The sequence below is a fragment of the Parasteatoda tepidariorum genome, chromosome 10 (genome assembly GCF_043381705.1).
Source record: "Parasteatoda tepidariorum isolate YZ-2023 chromosome 10, CAS_Ptep_4.0, whole genome shotgun sequence".
In the NCBI taxonomy this organism is placed as follows: Eukaryota; Metazoa; Arthropoda; class Arachnida; order Araneae; family Theridiidae; genus Parasteatoda; species Parasteatoda tepidariorum.
Window position 1 is genome coordinate 26,674,914 of NC_092213.1, and position 22,807 is coordinate 26,697,720.

The 22,807-nt window shown below is 30.0% G+C and overlaps 1 protein-coding gene across 1 annotated transcript in view; it reads right to left on the reverse strand.

Moving 5' to 3' along the window:
• LOC107450706 (corticotropin-releasing factor receptor 1) overlaps positions 1 to 22,414 on the reverse strand; it is a 224,677-nt gene extending 202,263 nt beyond the window's left edge. The window contains exon 1 of the mRNA XM_071186800.1: positions 21,991 to 22,414. Within this exon, the coding sequence (XP_071042901.1) occupies positions 21,991 to 22,057 (67 nt within the window). The 5' untranslated portion in view covers positions 22,058 to 22,414. The remainder of the gene's footprint in view (positions 1 to 21,990) is intronic.
• Between the last annotated feature and the right edge of the window lie 393 nt (positions 22,415 to 22,807).

The following is a 22,807-nucleotide window of genomic DNA, read 5'->3' on the forward strand; positions in this document are numbered from 1 at the left end:
AAAAAAGATTTACATGTTAGAAGTTACAAAAATTCATTAAAATTTTAAAAATTTTAATTTATATAATTGATTTACAATTTGTATAAAAAAAGAAGAAAAGAAACTCTTAGTGTCTAATAAAAATTATAAACTTAATTATTCTTAATTGTATGAATACATTTATAAAAATAATCATTTCAAATTATTTTATTCATGTGAATTTTATCTAAAAGTTCCAAAAAATCAATTCAATTCAACTTTTTATCTGAATAATTCGTTTAAAATTCATAAGCATAAATAATGTATAGTCCTTGTTGTCTATTTTAAAATTTTAGGTTTACCTATTGAAAATTGTATTAATATACAGTTCAAAGCATTTCTTTTCAAACTTAAACATTAATTTAGAATTTAAGTAATTAAGATACGATTAAATTCAAACTTTTCTATAAACAATATTGTATAATGCTCAAGGATTAATGAAAAAATAAGAATTTAATTTTTAAAAATTTACATAAAACTTAACATAAAAATATTCCCCCTAATAATGAGTTACAAAGACGCAATTAAAATCGATCTTTTCTGAGCACAGTTGATTTGAAATTCAGTAACATAAGTATTGTATAATACTTGCTGTCTATTTAAAACAAAAAGTTTAATTATTGAAAATTGTATAAACGAATACTAAAAAGCATGTAAAATTGTAAAAACAAATATTGAAAAGTATGTTGAACAATAGTTTAATATTTAAATTACGAAGATTAGGTCAGATTACTTTCCTCTAAATGAGGGATTTAGCTTAACAAAATCTTCCTCAATTCATTTAAGAATTTGAATTCAAATGTGTATGACGATTAAAAAAAAACAGATAAAACTTCAAATTTTGATTTAAAAAAATATGAATGGTAAATATGAGTAAAATATAGTAAATCGAAAACCAATTACATTTTTTCTTCTGAACTGTTTTTGAATTTGATAGGAAAACAGTAACAGTCTGTAGCGAAACGAGGGTCTCGTAATTGTATTGGGAACAGACTTTAAATAAAATTGTTGTTATTATACCGAAATATTGTTTTGTTTTAAAATAAGTCTACAATATTAATTTTCCATCATACTAAATTTCGATTAGTTTTGAATGTCAAGAGAAATAGAAGAAGTTTTATTAAATTATTGAAATTGGTCTGCGAGAAGAATTTCAGATGACTGAAACTAAGCTGAAACTCCTTCTTCGATTTTTTTAATTATTTTTTTTTAATTCAGACTTTTTTTATAGCTTACAACTGAGAACAATTTCGAAACATAATATTGATATTATATATATGCTGAATAATTTTATGTTTCAAAACTATGTTTTTCGTGTGAGAAAAAAAGTTATGGATGATAAAAACAAATCTAAAAGATTGTATCTATAGGAATTTAACAAAGGAATACAAAAAGTAAAATTACAAATTGTATCAAAATAAAAATCATCTTTTTTTGTCAGCAAATTTGAAATATTTATTTTTTCTATTTATGAGTTCATAAATATAACTAATATTTGTATGTTCCCGTGACATGTGGAAAAAATTCTGAACCTGTACTGTATGGTAATAACATTTCTGTTTAAAAAAAATTTAAATTCAGGTTAAAGAATTAAAACTAAAATATATGGTGTTTAAAGCATTAATTTGGAAAAAGTTGGTTCCATTGTTTTAGTTCTTATTCGTCTAGAACTTAGAGTTCCATGTCACAACATTCCAGTAAAAAAATAATGAACCGAAAAATAAATTTTAACCGAATAAACGTTTTTTACTGTATGATCAGACTACAAATAATCGGGCTTCTTTCACGGGAACCCCCGGCATTATGAAAAAAGAAGTTTCATTTTCAGCTGTGAATATACTAACAAAAACGAAAGAAAATGCAAATGCTGAAAACAAATAAAACAAGCTAAATTATGATTTTTGAAAAATAAGTGTTATAAATAATGACAATAGTTACGAGAAAAACGTAATTCTTTATTCTTGAATTTAGTTACTTTNTACCGAAATATTGTTTTGTTTTAAAATAAGTCTACAATATTAATTTTCCATCATACTAAATTTCGATTAGTTTTGAATGTCAAGAGAAATAGAAAAAGTTTTATTAAATTATTGAAATTGGTCTGTGAGAAGAATTTCAGATGACTGAAACTAAGCTGAAACTCCTTTTTCGATTTTTGTAATTATTTTTTTTAATTTTGTCTTTTTTTATAGTTTACAACTGAGAACAATTTCGTAGCATAATATTGATATTATATATATGCTGAATAATTTTATGTTCCAAAACTATGTTTTTCTTGCCAGAAAAAAAATTATGGATGATAAAAACAAATCTAAAGGATTGTATCTATAGGAATTTAACAAAGGAATACGAAAAGTAGAATTGTAAATTGTATCAAAATAAAAATCATCTTTTTTTGTCAGCAATTTTGAAACATTTATTTTTTTCTATTTGTAACTTCATAACTATAACTAATATTTGTATGTTCCCGAGACATGTGGAAAAAAATTCTGAACTGTACTGTATGGTAATGACTTTTCTGTTAAAAAAAATTTTAATTCTGGTTAAAGAAATAAAACTAAAATATATGGTATTTAAAGCATTCATTTGGAAAAATTTTCCGTTCTTATGGTTCCATTTTTTTAGTTCTTATTCTTCTAGAACTTAGAGTTCTTATCATAATATTCTAGTAAAAAAATAATGAACTGAAAAATAAATTTTAACTGAATAAACGTTTTTTATGCTATGATCTAAGGCAGTGGTTCCCACTTTTTTCTCCCCACACTTTAAATAATAGGGCTTCTTTCAGCGTAAAACCCGTCATTATGAAGAAAAAAAATTCATTTTCAGCTGTAAAAATATCTTCCTTTTTTCAATTCGCATTTTATAGTTCATATAAATAAACAGAATATTAGATAAATTATGAGTTAATGATAATACAAGTATATAAATGTTATTATTATTGGTTGAAAATATTCGAACTTCCGAAACCCCTGTCAATTATCAACGGAACACTAGGGTTCCGTAGAACAACTCCTTTGAATCGCTGTTCTAAGATATTATGATAAATAATACCAAATTTCTTCAAAGATTATAAGACTATATTTATTAATTTTTACCAAAAGCAGAACTAAAGTGTTTCGAACAAAAATTACCGAGCTATTCCCATTGAGCCTGAAACATGATGAATTTTACCCCATTTCATTATTTCTTAAAAGATTTTTTTCTCATTGTAGAGAGTCTATGGGCCTATAAAACAGTATCTTGATTATTTTAAATAAGTTTTTATCAGATCTCTTCCGTTTAGAAAATAAAAAAGAATATTTTTTAGTCTATTTGTAAAACACAATTTTTAAAATTTTGTAATCATTTTATTGTATAATATTTAAATGAGATTCATAGTTTAAAACAAACATGTGTTTCCAATATTAAATATAAAATATATCTGACGCATTATTTAGATTATGTATAAACATTATTTTTCTAATTGTAGGCAATGTTCTAAGAAAAAAGAAATATCAAATTCTAAGAACTATATACACGGTAAAGAATTATGGATAAAAATGTGGTATAAAGTACCGGCATTTTGAGAAAATTAAAAATGTAAAAATTGAAGTTTGCAATTTATTACTTTAATGCAATTTTACGGTGTTCAGTTGCTGAGGAAGATCCAGAACAATAATTTTTGAAAAACTGAATTTTTGGTAAACCTTTACCATACGAAGGAAAAAAAAATATCAAATATTAATTTAAATACCATACATTCTGGTTTTATCTACCAGAATTATGTTTCCTTTTTTTACCAGAAATATCATTGCTGAACAATACGGTGATTTTACCTATTTTTTCCCTCCGTACAAGAAGTGGGCAATTCAGTATCTAAGTTACTTAGTAAAATCATTTCTGAGAGTTCTTGAACCATAACACTGTTATATGTGTCGAATGTTATTCCAACTTATTATGTTCTATGTGTTAATCCCTAGCGGCGCTTGCAGTCCACTGAGCATCAGATCGATGGGATCGAATAATGAATCAAAGTAAAAGCGGCCCATGCGCAATGCTGAAAATGCTACTACAATCATACCGTTGATCCTGAAGTTGTGGAGTCTTAACATCATTGACATCTCTGGCCCACATTGGGCTGTTGGGGTAATGCTTCACTTTTATGTTCTATGAGGTGTGACATATTTCGGTAGAAAAAAGCCATAAAAAAGTTAATTTCTTATAAAACTACATGATAAATACTTTGTAATGTTCCAGAAAAGTAATTTTAAAAATATTCCTTAATACATACAAAGAGAAAAAAATGCAATTTTTGTAATGTTATTAAGCAACGTAAGAGATTTTTAATTTTGAGAAATTTTTTACCCAGTGATATAAATTGTTTACCTAGTTTTGAAAATAAATTTTTTTTTAAAATATGAAATTTGTCATAAGCAGTTTTTTTTAATTAAGGGGTTTGAGATTCGAAAAAAAATCGCAAGATTGTTTACTAATTTTTTTCTGAAAAAATCTTGAATTTTATCTTCTTTCTTTCTTATCCAATTCCACCATTGTGTGATAATGTACAGAACAATTTTGCTTCAAAGTATTCCGATGAAAATAATTCACCAGATATGTTTTTACCCCAATCTTTTTAAGTGCATTAAGTGGTGCAAAAAACGCCATTAAACATTCCGAAGGCTAGTATCACTTTGTTCATTGCTTCTATATTTTTATATAGGAAAAAAACCAACCATATTTTCTCAAAATTCACTCCTATATGTGAAGATTTTATCTGAAAAGTGGTCCAAAGCCATTTTTGTTCGAAATGCAGAGCCTAAAAGTCTCTTGAATGCATTGTTTTTAAAATCTTGGTCCCAATTTTTTTGATGTTTGCTGTTTGGCAACAGTGATAAGCTGAGTACTCCAGGGAGGAAATTTTTTTAATAAAATTACCGTACTGTATCGTAATGTTCTTTTTGGATAAAAAAAAACTTACAAAATAATTTTAAAAATAATTTTAGTAATATAAACCCAAATATAAGGCATTTGAACCTTTTATTTGGAAATTTCTACGTTCATACGGTAACAATTTAACAAAAATTCTGAATTTAAAAAATTTTGGTTCTTTTAACTACACATTTAGAAAAATATACAAAACTGAACAGTAATAAATGGTTTTATAACATACTTTAATACCGAATAAATGGTTTTAAAAAACCGAATAAATGGTTTTTATACCATACTTAAAGGTATGATAAAATGATCAAATTTTACTGCATTTTCCAAAGTCACATATTATAAAACGATATTTATTTTTTATCTTTAACAAAGCGATTCGGTAAAATTACGGAGCGTTGCAGTGCTCCTAAAGAGCGAGAAATACGGTAACTTTTGTCATATTCTAGTAGATTTGACCATATCTTTTTCATTACGCATAAAAATAAGGCAGAGATTATTTCTATGAACATTTAAGTGACGTTGATTCTACATTTCTTTAATAACGAGAGTTGGTTTTACTGTTAAAATAAGCATTTCTTTTCCAACGCGTACGTTAATGTTGGATGTTGATATTAAATACATGAATACCTGTATAAATTATGATTTCAATCTAAATCATTAAAAAATTTTTAAAAAAATTTTTAAGACAAACAAATAACGCAGACATAAAAAAACTTACGCTACATTGTATATAGTTGAATTAACATTTATCTCATGGTAACTGGTGCTCGCTAAATCTGTCGGATCACGATGTCCTCCATGTTCCTATAACATACCAAATTGGTGTACTGAATTGGTGCTTGATAATTCTCTGGTTCAAGTCAAAATCACTATATATGGATGAATGAATGGGTCCGGCCTATAAGCGGGTTGTGATTTGTGTATGGCTGAAGTCGTAATCTTGGTCATAGAAACTGAAAATTATAAAACGCACTGTCCGCTTTAAATTCGCTTGGTCTCCCCAAGCATGTTTGCTGATATTTTCAAGGGGCATCAGAAACAGCAACAACAATCAATTATCTCAGAAAAGCAAAACAAAAGTTTAAATTAACGGGTTTGACGGAACTGATGAAGCACATTTGCAAAATCTGTTTTTTAAGATTCTTGCGTTAGGAATAATCACAAAGTCTCTTCAAAAAATAATTTCACTCATTATAAACTTTCAGGGCAAAAAATAAAAGTCCAAGGCAATTAAGATTCTTATTTTGGGGAGTTTTTTAAAAGTCAAAATTTAGATTTTTTTTAAATTTAGCGAACTGATCAACTAAAGTTTACGAGTATTAATTGACGAACATTGACGGTCGAGTATTAATTTTTTGCGATCATGTTGAGTTTATAGTTGCTCTACTGGTGGGGATTGATTTTTGTTGGGCGCACAAAGTATGCTGTGTAATGATAAAAAAAAATTTCTTTTCAACACGGATAATGCTACTACACTTAAATGCAATTTATAAAATATTATTTTGCCGATGAGACAGTGCAATAGTCAGGGAGCTGAACTCACATCAAGAAGATCCTTGGTTTAAATCCCAACAAGGTAAGGATGCTCTTTCATTCTCTGTGCTATTTTTTCTTAATGTGCCTTGGCGACTTTTTCAGGTCACCAAATATGGTGCCCCTGAAAAAGTCGCCAACAAATCTTATCTACTGATATCTGAATGACAAGTGTTAATCGGATGGGCATTGGGAAAAAATATTATTTCGGGATATCGACTTAATTAAAGGGTCATCATCAGCATTGGCACTACAGCCCTTTGTGAGCCTGAGCCTTCCTCAGAAGCTTCTCCCAGCAATTGATTTCCAGTTCTTTACTTTTGGGATGGCAAAATCCTCATCCACACAGTCTTCCCATCTCTTTTTGAATCTTCCTCCTGGCCTCTTATTGGAGGGGGCTGCATTAAAGACTCTTAATGTTGTTCGTTCTGGGCTCATTCTCACTGCATGTCCGGCCCATCTCATTCTGCTTAGTTTATTATATTTAATGATATCATCACTATTAAAGATCTTATATAATTCAAAATTATATCTTTTTCTCCAATTGTTGTTATCGAGGATAGCACCTAAGATGGTTCGTAGGACCTTCCTTTCGAAGGTTGCTAATAACTTCTCTTCCCTTTTTGTTAAAGTCCATGTCTCTGAAGCATAAGTCAAAACTGACTTGATTAATACCTTATAAATAATTTAAGGGTATTATTCTATATTATAAGACAAGTATAGCCCTTTCATGTGGTAGCCGGAAGAAGATGTACTGCTGAAAAAAAGTAAAAAATTTCATTCTACCGGCTCGAAAAAAATATTAAATTGGTTCAAAAGTTTTTGGTGCTGTAAAAACTCTCTTGGAGGACTCAATATTCAAAGTCTTACTCATAAAAAATGTAAGAGAAAAAATGAAATGCGTGAATTTGTACCCCAATTGTATTTAGTTAAATTAAACACTGAAAAAACTATGATGTACCTATCTGAATTTGGTGTTTAAAAACTCTAACAATTGTATAAATGCTTACTTTGTTTGAAGTTTCCACCGAATCAAGAGTTTAAAAATGCTTTAAGGGTGTAGTTAAATCTTAACTTCAATAATTAATCACTCTTTCAACAAAACTCAGATGCTTTTCCCTCCACTCATGGTGCTGTTGTCGTTTTTGGGTGACACGTAAATTTCAAAAAATAAAATTAATTTTTATTTTATTTGTATTAGAAGTGATATAATTGATGGCAAATGGCATCATCTACACTTAATGAGTGAGTTTACTTAATTATCAACATTATTTCTGAATGTATAAACTTTTTTTCATTTTCGATCAATGATGGCAGAAATCGAAGTTTAATTAGGCTTAGCTATCAACTGGAAAGCAAGTTCCGTGATTATAGTCGATTAGTTGTCAAGTAATTAAATCTTCCTGGCGGAGTAAGTTCGCAAACTAATCATAGCATATTTAATACCGAGAACATTTAAATCTTTTTTACTGATAGTTCAAGAATATTGATTATGACCAATTACTTAACAAGTAATTTCAATCTTCTGGTCAGATTGATTTGACAAACTGCTCATGTAAACTGATATAAAATGCATGCATATTATTAGTTGTATAATAAAAATATTTATTTATGCTCTTATAAGACTTGCATAAATCGATCAGTTATGTTTAGTAATTTTATAATATTTATAGTTAACTTCTTTCGGCATCTATATTTAATATCTATAATAATCTTTATAATTGATTTATATTCACTTCATCTTTGTTAAGCCTTGTTTGAATTCATATTAATGTTTTTTTGTTGTTGTGTGTACGTTTGATTGACAATCTCATTCTATTTAAAAAAAAATATTGTATACATGTATTCTAAATTTTTGATTCTTGCTTCAGATTGCATCGTAAAAATAACTATACCTACTTTTATGTGCATCTTATCTCACAGTGATTACAATTTTTAATATTACTGAATAACAAAAATGGTGGAGATTCTTTGCACCAAATAGTGCAAAGGAACGGTCCTGGCGCTTCACTACATTATGAATCATTCTTGGTTTTTGGTGTGAAATATTTTTCACCATTTTTGGAGTTAATAAACAAAAATTTTGACTATGCAGACCTCTTTGATATTTTCTTATAACATACTCTTGTCTCAGGTTTTTATTTTATTTTCTTTCTGTTTCGTTCTTAAAAAAAGCTTTTTTGGCCAGAGAAAGTCACGGGCTATTAAAAGGTTCAGCCCCTTCCCTCCCCCCTTAAAAAAATAAAAATAAGGATTTACATCATTAAGTTTGAGATTTTCTTCAACGTTCTTCATCTGACTCGCAATACAAGGTTTAGGAATATTTAAATCCTGTTGACGATCTGAAAAACTTGTTTGACCCACCCTAGGACTTTAATAAAAACCATTTCTTCCAATAAATTAAATCTGCACGTGCGTAGATGCTTACATTTTCAACAACAAAAAAAGCATTGTTAAACGAATATATGGATTTTTCATCCATGTGTTTTCATTGAATGAATGTTCATACATAATTTATATGCATAATACATAAAAGTTATTGATTTTACAGTAATATGAGCTGAAAAAATATGTTCAGAAAAAAACAGTGTCCAAGTCATTAACATATGTAACAAAATTATGTCACAAACGAAATGGTAAAAGCTAATCATACCATGTAAATTGATTTCCAATAAAGAATGCGATGAAGTTTGCTTAACGTATTGGAAAAAATTTCGTTACATGTGAAAAAAATTGGTTGTCTATCCATTTGAAATTTTTCTAAAATGTATTTAATTACACGAAATGTGTCAATAACTTCATTCTGAAAATGGATTGCTGTAAAGAATCAAGCAAAATGAAAAAATATCTTATTGCTGTTGTTTAAATACAAATGTAAGAAAAAAATGAAATTAGTTGCTGTGTTTTTATCGCAGATTATTTTCATGGAAACACATGATACCTTATGGGTATAGATGCCTTACATTTCGCATTTTTTTCCCATAAAGTCCTAAATTATTACCTTTCTTTTAGCGGAAACCGGACTTCATTAATAAAGTTCATTAGCAATCGTGAATACAATAATTGAATGCACAACTAACTATTTTGAATTACCTTCTATTTATTTTGAATATATTACACATGAAGAAATTTTTCTTATCGTTTTATCAATAGTTCTAAAATTAGATTTCACGTCAGACAAATTGAATTCGCAAAATTAGAGTGGCATCCAGGCTAGTATTAAATTAGTTTTTCTGAGTATGCAAAAGCAGAAAATTAGTTAATCGAGATGAATTATGGTTTTTGTTGAAATGAAAGCGAAAAATAACTATTATAAACGTTCCGAATGGTTATGCGAAAAACTTATTTATTGATGAATTTAATCAGTTTAATTTGAATTCAGAAGTTTAATGTGAAATATAAAGGCACTTTTTTTAAATGGAAATCTTTCTCATATTCTATATGAATAACGATGCGTATTTTCAAATTTTGCTATTTTTCTTCTGGCATTTTATTTAAAAATAATTTCATGAAAGAACCAAAAAATTAAATAAATAATGGATTACTGGTTTGGTATGAATATAATTACAGGTTTCCAAAATCAAATAATTAAGCCTTAATTCTCGGAACCCATGTGACCCTTCTAGGGGACTTCGTAAAACATATTTGAGAGCCGATTTTATGACTTAACGGCAAAATATTAATCCTTTCTTTATATGACCATGCAAAAGCTAAGTTTTCAAATATTTCTTTTAAATCGATATTTATTCATTTACGTTATCACGACCTTTAAATATTTTGATCACAATTACCTGCTGCACATCGCATTTATTTTTTAAACATTTTCCATTGAAATTTATATAAATAGAACTGAATGTTTATATGTCTATGTGTATGTGTGTATATATCTTACACAAAACCGCAATTTATTGAATTTGATATACCTAGGCTCAACGACTCGGAGAACCTAACTTTCAAACTCCTTCCGATCACTGGTTTGCCCGCTACATCCAGAAGAAAAATGTTCCAAACAATTAGATAAATATTTTATTGCATGAGTGATTTGCTAGCTTACAACTCTAAAAAATTAAAAATTAGTTTTATCACACGTTCTTATTAATTATTGAGGTCTCCTATTTAAGGATTTCACAAGTAAAATCAACTTTAATAATTTTGAAAGGCATGGATATACCGTCACTGAATTTGTATTGTAAAAAATGGTGCGCGGTGCACGTTAAATCTGTCAGCATCACAAATTCCTCCAAGTTCCCATAAGAAACACCAATACTTCTGGGATTGTTGAAGTGGAGATTGATCGCTCTCTGGTTCATGTCATAATTACGATCTGTGAATGAATGATTGGGTCCTCCCTGTAAAATGAGCAGGGGCATGTCTGTAACTGAAGTCATAATATTGGCAATAGATGGCGCAACTAATAAAAAAGGAAGCGCATCTTCTCCCTAAACATTTGCTTGATTTCAAGCATGCTTGCTGGTGTTGACGAATGGCACAAGTAACAACAATAGAGCCGTGGTGGTTTAGGCGATAGAAAGCTCGTACCCCTATGAGAAGAACCCGAGTTCGAATCCCACCGATAGCAGGTCCACACGAATTCCGCACCCGGCTCGCACCAATCACAGTGCTGACTTGAAACCTCAGTAGTAAACAGATCATGGGCTAGAGTCCACTAGCCGTCAGGCTAACCGTGGAAGGTTTTCGTGGTTTTAATCTCTATGCAACGCAAATACGGGTTAGCTCCATCAGCAAGGCAAGTTTCTCTTAATACTTGAACCGGGAGTTCCCTTGTCTTTTGAATTGGGTTCGAAATTACAAGGCTACGGGGTAAAACATTGGAAGTTGTAAACCTAAAATTGAGCCTGTTGTTCAATAACAGTTATAAAAAATGTAACAATAACAACAACATATTTTAAAACAACAACATATTTTAAAAAGTTCATGAAACTACCTGTTTCTTTTTGTTGATATTTACGCTTTTAACCCCTTAACGATCGGTTAATTTTCAAGAAAACGGTCATAAAAGTGCCTATTTTGCCAAATACACGTATTTGATTAGTGCTGGTATCTACTTTAAAGTAAACTAACTATTTACAATTACCATAAAATATCCTGGTACTGCTAGCTGGTGTGTAGAATGAGAAATAAAATGCTTTCCGGGCAAAAGAAATGAATTGGTTTTATTCTTATTAGCTCATTACTACAGAGCACTCCAGCCCGGAAATTTCACGGGAGCGAGAAGGAAGTGGTTAAAGCTTGTTTCTATAAACTTAAATAATGGAAACTCAACTTGAACTAATGAAATAAAATTAAAAATCTGCGAGTGACATCATCGTAGGTAACTTGAGGCATTTGTCGATTCGGAAGCTAATCAGGTTCGACACACATGCGTTACGTCGCTTACAGTTATCCAATTAAATCCTGATTTAAATCACATGGTTAGGCATAACCACTTTAATTCTTCTTGAGTTACAAAAACCCAACTGAAATTATCTATTGAGCTATGAAAAACTTGTGGTCACATTTTAAAAGATACTACACGTATAGTTAACCTTACTTTTGCTCCTGACTAGGACAATAATTCTAATAGTATGAAGTGATTTCGGAATGTTCGAGTAATAAATAATAAAAAATGAAGAATGCATATTAGATGTGATGAATATTTAGGATAGAGATGCTAGAGTACTTATCCTTTTCGAAAGGTGGTAAAAATATATTACCACAGCTCCTAAATTATGCACCTTGCTATAATAGATTCTCATTTTTACTTAAAACGGCAATACCAGAAGTATTTAATACAATACATGTAGTTAAGCATTACTGGCATCAATAATTGTTAGGCGATTGTTTAGGGCCTTCGAAATAAGTACTCATATTAATTCAGTCTCCAAAAATGATAATAAAAATATTAATGTAGTTAATAAGTATTTTCTAGATCTACGATTAATTAATTTTAATGATAGGTGCAAATTGAAACAAGAAAAGTTTGTGTTAAAATGTTAAACTAATGGAGAAAAGGTACTTAACAGTAATTAGAAACTTAACCGTCGTGTATATAAACCGTAAAAAATTTTCAATATTATTAATAACCGTAAAATAATTTATAATGAAAGTAAAAATTTGTAATTGATACCAATTATGCTTAGCTAATTTTAGTAATAGCACTACTACTATCATTTTAATTGGTGTTTTTAATGAATGCTAAGTATACTAATATTGGTATACAGATATTTCTGTGAAAAAAAGTTCATATGGCCCACCAAAAAAGATATGTAAAAGTTAAAATTGTAGATTACGGAAATTTTTGACTGTCGGGTGTGCTGCATGCAGAGATAGCATGCTATTGATCTAAGACCGCTGTTCACAGATACTTGATAAAACCAAAACAAATCTTGAGGCTCAATACCTGATTTTCAGGATGATTATTCATATGCATAGATACATTCGTCTTGCAAATTTCGCATGTAATATATGACTATTTGTCATTATATTTTTTTACTTTTATAATTAGTAGTTTGTGGATCTCAAACAATTAAAAATGCTGGAAATTTTATTCTTCATTTTTCTCTGGGAATATAAATATAGATGGAGTCTATATGTTTAATATTGATATTATCATACTAGTGAAAATACCCATTTATTCTCTTACTTTTTCGTTTATTTCAAACTGCATTTTTTTGCTTTCTAAAAATTTATTCAATTCAAATAGAAAATGGATTATATTTTAAAAATATGTCTTGGATTGTCACGAAATTTCCCTCCTTAAAAATGAAATTGTCAAAGCATTAAACAATCATTTTGGAAAAGATTTCGAGAATAAATTTTTGAAGAAACGAAAAGAATTTGGATAATCTATCGATATCAGAGCCATTATCGTTTTTCATGGCATTTGCATGTGAAATTTTTTTGTTAAAACAGGAAGCGTAAAGCTGCCGGTACAATTTTTTTTTCTTTTTCGAATTGTATAAAAAAAGGTAAATATTGCGACACGGTACAGAAATGCTGTTTAAGAAACAATAAGGATGTAACAAATCATAGGGCAGATTCTTTCAGTTTTGTATCTTTGAAAATGCAATATGGTTAATCAATAAAGTAACCTTTCGAAACAATAAGGATGAAACAAATCATAGGGCAAATTCTTTCACTTTTGAATCTTTGAAAATGCAATATGGTTAATCAATAGAGTAACCTTGCAAATGCTATCATTGAAAAGTTTCATAAACAGCTAATGATTTCATACAATCGTGTTTTTATTTTTCGAAATAAATAGAGAATTTATCTTTTTTTCGCAAGAAATTTCTTTCTACTTAATTCAATAAATTACATCCATTGTGTAGCAACATTGCATGAACAAAGTTACACCTAATCGGTAATTTCATTGTTTAATAATTGATTGATTATTTTTAGCAGACAGCGTCTCCCAAAAAGAGTTACGCCTACCAAATAAATAAGACAGTTTGTATAATGTTTGATATAGTATTCTATTATGTTTAATAAACACTTAATAAAAAAATATTTTAGGCGTGTTGTATCATCCTTATGTAGCAAAAGCTGATTAATTGATTGTTGTAATTAACAGTTATTTGGTACAGATGTCGAATTATAATGAGATATCAATGGCCGAGTATTCAAAGCTGCTATAGCGCGTTCCGAATATTTATAATTCTCCAGCTGTAAAACATTCGCTTTATTGTTGCCCTTTCGAACCATTCAAAATATCCGCAGTGGTAGACGGATCATGGTTTAGAGTCCCCTTGCCATTGGGCTCACCGTGCGAGGTTTTTCGTGATTTTCCTCGAAATTTAAAGCAATTAAGGATTAGTTCGGTCAAAAAGTACTTCATGCAGACAAATTTCTCCCAATACTTGATCCATGAGCAGCGATGGCTCATAGATCAAGCATTAGAGGAAATTCAAGTATTGGGAGAAGAGAGTTCGCCTTCCAATGAGACGAACCGGGTTCGAATCCCAGTAGATACGAATTCCGCATCCGATTCGCACCGACCACAGTGCTGACGTGAAATATCCTCAGTGGTAGACTGATCATGGGTTAGATTCCTCTTGCCGTCAGGCTAATCGTGGGAGGTTCTCATGATCTTATTCTCCATGTAACGCAAATGCTGGTTAGCTCCATCAAAAAGTCCTCCACGAAGGCAAATTTCTCCCATTTATTGACCCAGGAGTTCCCTTGTCTTCTGGATTGTTTTCAAAATTACAAGGCTGCGGAGTTGAACATTAGTAGTCGTAAACCCAAAAATTGGCTCAGCTGTTCAACGACAGATATAAAATAAAATAAAATAGTTGATCCACAATGAATTAGCAGACATGGGAAGCAAAGATGCAACAACAGGCAATTTGAACAGGGGGAACATACCCTACCCACCAGCCGTAATTAAGAAACAAATCAAAGATATAGCTATTAATAGATATTTGAAACACAACCACAAACGGATCAACAGCCAAAAAATACTTTAAACGAGTTTATGTTAACAGATAAATCTGCGACCCAGACGTCACTCAATTCTTAAAAGGACATGGGTTTTTCCCAAAACAACTAAATAGAATCAACATAAAAGACATAAACATGTGCAACATAGAAGAACAAACAAATTTCCTAAATAGAAAATCAAACATTAAAACATAAACTTTTCTACATCTCGAAATATTTCCCCACTAAGTGATGAAATTTTGGAACACCGCACTAGTTCGAAGTTCGACTTTTAATTTTAAAAAATATAGAATTGGATAGGTTGGAAAATACAATAATGACGAAGTTTTTGCTGAAGATTGTAGTTTGCAATTTTAGAATGAATTTGTGTCATAATCTGATAATTACACAGAATATAAAAAAAACACCAACGAAAGGCTTCGTCTTCATAAATGTTGGTATCAGTAAAGGTTCGTGTGGGGTCATAAAAAGAGGTCAACATGAGAGAGCTACTCTCTCTTATGTATAATGCTTTCTTTCATTGGATCATTTTTGCTGAGTTCATTCTAATTCAGTGTTTAAGCTCTAACCACAGAATTTATAAATTCCGTTATTTTTATTTTAATGAAAATCTGTTTTGCAATGGTTCTATATAAAGAAATTTTGTGTATTTGAGTTTCATTTTTCGAAAATTCTACATGGGATACTTAAACGTAGAAATGACTTATCAAAATATGTATAATATTTTTTCAAAAAGTTTCAATGGCAGAAAAAAAAACTCGTAACAACTCTATAAATTTGAATCTAGAGACCGGATTTCTATGTATAAGATGTAATATTGATGGTTTGAGGGCGTAACTTATATTGCTCCCTCACACGGCGACGAAAAAACCGTCCTCATTTCTTTTTCGAATTGGCAACAAAGAATAGAAAACATCAACCGTGCAAGCTGTCATAAACATGGAAGCATAAACGAAAACGTTTACATATTTCTGAGTGAAAATTCCGTTCTCATGTAGACTACAAAAACCATTTATATATCTTAACACTTCAAAAGTGAAGGTTGCCCCAATCATTAAATTTTCAACACAAGCAAAATGCTGCATTTAAAAACCTGGACAAAGCTCGATTGAAAAAAAAAGGCAAAACAAAGTAAAGATTCTTTGTAAAGTTTTTTGCATGCCTTTATCCGATTGTTAAGGAAACAAACTTGACATACTTATATTTCTACTAAGTTTACGAAAAGGTTAATTAGTTAACCTTTCTAAGCCAACCAAATGATAATGAACAGACAACGTTTGCCGTAAGGTTACTTACTACCTGGGAAAGCACCATCCGGAACTTTTAAAAAAAACGTTAAAAGAGGAAAAATGAATTTTTCATCTTAGATTCCTAGTTAGAACAAAGGTAAATTCTAGGCTGCAATGATAATTTATCTACGCATCATAATCATTTCTATGCTATTCTCTTCTATGGTTTCAATCATAATCAATCTCTATACTAGATTTTCAATAATCATTCTATTTCCATGCTATGCTGTTCTATTTCTATGTTATCATTTTTCAATAATCATTTCTATTTGAGCCGCGATGGCACAAGGAAAAAACGTTTCGCCTTCCAATGAGGTGAACCGGGTTCGAATGCCAGCGATGGCTAGTCGAAACGAATTTCGCATCCGGCTTGCACCAGCCACAATGCTGACATAAAATATCCTCAGTGGTAGACGGATCATGGATTAGAGTCCCCTTGCTGTCAGGCTAACGGTGGGAGATTTCCGTGTTTTTCGTCTCCATGTAACGCAAATGCGGGTTAGCTCCATGAAAAAGTCCTACACGAAGGCAAATTTCTCCATTACTTGATCCAGAAGTTCCCTTCTGGATTGGGTTCAAGATTACAAGACTACGGAGTTGAACATTATCAGTCGTAGACCCAACAAATTGGGTTGACTGCTCAAAAATGGTTATGAAATAAAATCATTTCTATTTCTATGCTAGATTTTCAATAATCAATTTTCAATCATATAACTTTTAAAATCTGAAATAAATATATATTATAAATATTTCAGACTTATTTCTATGAACAGTTTAAGGGGAGTCGGTAAGATATATATCAATAATGCTAAAACTGGTATTCCTTTTATAAAAAAATACTCAGGAAATCGCTTTGGTATATTTGAGATTATATCACTTGAATGCTGTGATAATGTTTTAGCATTAACAGGAATACTTTTTGAGTTCTGAAAGATTTTTGCTCAGAAATAATAAAACGTTTTCAAAATTTTTTTACAAAAAACAATTCTACCAAAGATATGTATCAACAGTTATAGCAGTGAAAACATGTATATGTAAATATTCGATAAAAAAAAAAGATATGAAGTCTTTTTTAGATGCTGAGAAAAAGTACATCAAAAAAAGTCAATTTAGCATTATTGGTATATGCCCTACATATATATTGCCTACATTGTATATTGTATATACATACTACATTGTACATACATTGTATATAATGCCTAAAACTAGCAGGCAATCTATGAAATCATTTATATTTCACGCATTTCCTAGGCAATCTATAAAAAGTCAAATGATAAATCGGCAAAGTATAAAACGCATCTCCGATTCGTTTCGAAATGTAATGAAGTGTAATTGAAAATGTCATTCAAGCCTGCCATGTTGCAACAAGTAGGTTAATTTCTTATTTTTTTGTATGAAAATTTTGTTTCCCTTAATAAGAAAGGCATAAATTATGTTTTGTACAACTTTCATTTTTCTTTACACATTTTGAATAAATTTTTTTTAATGGCACTCTCATTATTTTTTCAGATTAACTTTTTTGTTCTTGAGAAATGCACATCATTTGTATAATAACCTCATCAGGACGTTTTTTTCATATTTTGACTAAATAGCACTTGTCATTCTACAGAATGCCTAGGTATTACATACAATGCCTAGGGAAAGTATGTAATACTTCTCATATTTCATACCTTGCCTAAAAACATCGGGTATTATATACAATGCCTTGGCATTCTATAGAATGCCGGCGTTTCATACTTTATTATATATTTCTTACATATTTTATATGTTTTACATATTTTTCATATTAAGATATACGTGAAGGAAACTTTTTATCAAAGGAATGACATATATATGAATTCAGCGAAAACAAAGAAAGAAAGTATTTAGAATTCTTTCAATTACAATAAAAGCATGAATTGTTTATCCTATTAAACACTTGATAGCGTTTGAGCGTGTCATTAAGTGATAAGAAGAAAAAAGGACGATTTGTTTACAGTTGCCGAAAAAGAGCAATTCAAGTACTATCTTAAACTTGTCTAGAAGTTTTCAAAAAATTGTCAGACTTTTAAGCAGCACAAAACGCCTTTTCATTTCATTGTTTGTTTTTATTCGTAATAAGGACGTTTCAACCTTTTGCAAAATTTGTTTCATTCTTATTGCAACTGGAGCACGCAATCATGTTTACAGAAATACTTCATAAAAGTGTCTTTATCCCCAAAAAATAGTTTTCTGTTTCTAAAACACTTTCTTTTCAATTTCAATTTGCATGAAAGTTACAAAAAAAAAAGAAACACATTTCTGTTTCAAAAATTTATATATATTTTTTTCATGTTTCGAATGCTCTTCAAATATCATGGTTTCAATATAGGAAGAAGTCAATACCTCTGGGGGTACTGGATTGGAGATTGATCGTTCTCTGATTCAGGTCAAAATTACGATCTGTGGATGAATGAATGGATGTATGGATGAGTCCACCCTATAAACGGGTGTGACGTATGGGTGTGGCAGAAGTCGAATTCTTGGCCATAGATGGCACCACTGGAAAACAAGAAGAATCGCACCTCCTCTGCCTTAATGGCATACGTCAACAACAATATAGGAAGTTCCAAATTCGATAGATAAATTCAGAGAGAGGCGTAACATAAGGAATGAAAAAATCAGAAAAAAACCAATGCAGGTTACAACATTATGCTGAAAAATTAATATAAACGAAATTAAAAATTTGATAAATACAAAACATTTTTCTATTAATTATTACAAGAATTGTTCGAAGTGAACCCACTGAGGTCATTGTACTGATTACAACTACGTAAAAATTATATATTCTTGAAATTGCCAGTTATGTTTTTGATGATTTGAAAACAATTCACGCTAAGATATTTTGAGTCTACGCTGTTAGAAATTTCTCGGAAAAAATAGTTAAATAACAATTTATTGAATGGTTATTTTACCATATTTAATCAAAACAGTCAAACAACCGTAAATAAAATGGTAATCAAACTGTTGAGTTTGAGAAAAACTGTTTATTAACTGCTTTCACCTAATACAGTCAAACAACCAGAATTTTATCACACCAACTAGAACCACATAAAGAAGATACTGTGAACATATCATAGCCGAGCGGGCTTATCTGTCAATCATATGACTGGCAGAACTGGAGTTCGAGTCCTAGTGTTGACACCACCCCCATTCCCTTCAACACATGGAAAATTTATAGTGTCCGGCACTCTACAATGCCCATTACCTTACGAAAAGACGAGTTAGTATGTCTAGTTAAATAATTATATTTTTTTACGTTTTTGAAAAATGCTAGTTGTAAATGGTTAAAAAAACCGTATAGTTTTGTACTCATGGTTTTATAACCATACTTCTGGTAAATGGTTTCAAAACCATAAAGGAAAATAATGTTCTTTACTGTAAACTTTACGGTTAATCGGATGGACAGAGAGCTGCCAGTTTTTTACCATAATTTCAGAATGAAAATTTTAACAGTGTACAGTCATCGCATAAACAAATAATTTAAGATGGCCCCAAAGGAAAAAGGCTTTACGAGATTTTCCTTCTCTCAACGTGGTGTGCAGGTATGTAACGCACATTGTCACGTTGGTATTCTTTACAATGTACTGTGTTAATGGTACGCACATGATCTAAATTATTATATAAATTATTGTGAGAATATGAAACACTATGAGGCGCTCTAAAATTTTACTATAGATTCCAATGCACCTTTCTTCTAACACTGAGAAAAAGTTTCTAGTGAAATTACCGTACTACATGGAAATGTCATTCCTGATGAAAGAAACCATGATTCTGATAACAAAAACTAAAATATGCGGTATTTTAAAAATTTATTTGGTAATTTTTCGGTTCACATGTTTACAGTAAACCGGAAATTCTCAAAACTGTTGCTCTTATTAATACACATTTAGTAAAAATACGAAATTTAAAAGTAAATTTGACCGAATAAAAGGTTTTTGTGCCATACTCTAAGGTTCACCCCCATTTATAAAATTTTAGTTCATATTATAAAACTATTTTTTTGTTAGTTTTGTCGAAATCATTACCAAAGAGCTTCGGTAAAAATTACTGAGATTTTAGATGTTATCATTGACCCCAAAACACGGTTTATTTTCGAGTGTGCTGGTAGTTTTGACCATACTTTTTTCACAGTGTAGATTCCCAAATAAATGGGCAAACATTTTCACTGCACAATAATTCTGAATTATAAAAAACATATCTTTAGAAAAAAATTTAAAATCTTATACATGTGTCTCATTTAGAACTATGAAAGGAATAAACCGGATGATCTATAAATCACCAAAAATAGTTCAGATAACCATAATACGAACCTTGAACTATAATACGCAGCAACTTTGCGACAGCCTTAATAAGGTATTAATTTTAATCAGGACCTGATTATTTATAATCGTAACCTGATGATCTATAAATCACCAAAAATGGTTCATATAACCATAATACGAAACTTGAACTATAATACGCTGAAACTTTGCAACAGCCTTAATAAGGTATTAATTATAATCATGACCAGATTGATTATAATCATGACCTGATTAATAATAATCATGACCTGATTAATTATAATCATGATCTGATTAATTATAATCATAACCAGATCTATAAATCACCAAAAATGGTTCATATAACCAAAATACAAACCATGAACTATAATGCGCTGCAACTTTGCAACAGCCTTAACAGGGTATTAATTATAATCATTACCTGATTAATTATAATCATAACCTGATGATCTACAACAGCCTTAATAAGGCATTAATTATAATCATATTCCCATTTAAACTAAACCATAGTACCAAGTAATAAAATATTAGAAAATCTGTAATATAATCTGATTTTTGTTAGCAACATATTAAAGTTGCGGCAAATTTGAGCTTTGATATGGTTCATCACCACGTAGCAAAGTTTCAATCAAAACTGAAATTTAAATTTCAGAAAAGGTGAGAATGAAGGTGAAACAAAAATAGTCAATCAATAATTAGTAAAGTATTATCTAGGCTTTTTTGAGCGAATCAACATTTAATCGTGATTTTTTTCATGTTTTTCCTTTTACTTTTTTTGTATTTATTTGACTTTTCTCTGTAATGGAGGCAGATCGTAAAGACACGGTGACGAAGTCAAGCATAACTATCCGCGATCAGTAAGTGGGTAATCAACCACTTTGATTAGCCAGTGTTGGATCCGAGGGTACGTGGTATCCGTCCTCGTAAACTGTTTTACCATTAAGTGCTCGACTTTGTGTGCAGGTCGCTTGGCTACCAAATCAGAGGAGCCATCCCCACTGTAGAGAATCAAAATTGTGAGGCCATGTCTTTTATATCATCATCAGGGATGTTTCCCAGACCGTCGCCGATGGCCCATTGTGAAGCTTTAGTGTGACGTAAATAAAGTACCTACCAACATTTAATGGAGATCAGATAAAACTCGAATAACTATGTAGCATTTCATTGCAAGAATTTCGCTTTCAACATTAATGAAGCAATACAATATAGTTAATTAAAAAAAATTCTATATAAAAAGTAAAAAATATAGTAATTTTTAAAAGCCAAATGATTTCTCATATTTGACTATTTAAATTATATCAACCATAAAAAATTCCCCAAAAAAATTTTTCACTAGATTTTTACAGATAAAAAAAGGATGACAAATTGAATTGAAATTGAGTTACACGCAAAACAGAAACATCATTTGAAGAAGAAGAAACATTTTTCAATAAATGCAATTAAATTTGTTAATTCAAAAATAAATTAAGATTAAAATAACTTACCCTCAGTGTTTGTTTCGTTTAGTTTATAAGTCTCCATGCATTCTTCCAAAGAACCAGGTGAATTCATTTAAGTTTTCTCTTAAATTTAAATATCCCTGACTGAAATCGCAGTTTGAGTATTGTTGAAAATATCAAATGAAACTCAATATTTTAAAACACCATATCGTTTCTTCAAGCATAATTGCTATTTAACAGTATATGTTCAGAAAATTCGAACTTACATTTTTTTAACATTAAATATACATTGAAACATTAGTATAATAAATTAATTAATAAATTTTGTACCTTAAAAATTTATTCAAAAGAAAAATACTGCAGTAACTTAGAACTTCCTAAAGGTTCCGCGTTAATACTGACACAAAAAATGCACACAAAATTGAAACACGTTAATCATGTTTCCCATAACAGAATAAATAAACATCATAAAGCTTTCTCTAAGCTTGATTTCAATCTAGAAAAATTTTCCACGTTCAGCGTATGTCAAAAGTGTGACGTCACTTCCCAGATGATTTATTTAACTCTCTTCTTAAGTAATGAGTGAGATATTTTTTTCCCCTTAGGCGCCAAAGAAAAAGATAAAAATGTATTGAAATTACACATTTGAATTGCATATTACCGATAAGTTGTTACTTGATGCTTGGGACATATTTTTATCAAGTTGTTTCTTACTTCATTTTACGAAATTATCGTAATGAAGTTTTCTTTTACTTCATTTTGCTTTTAGAAATATTGTTTGTCTAATTCTTTTGAAAAGTGGCAGTTATACAATATTCATAAGAAAGGAATTTTCGCTTTATTAGCAAAAATGTTGGAATTG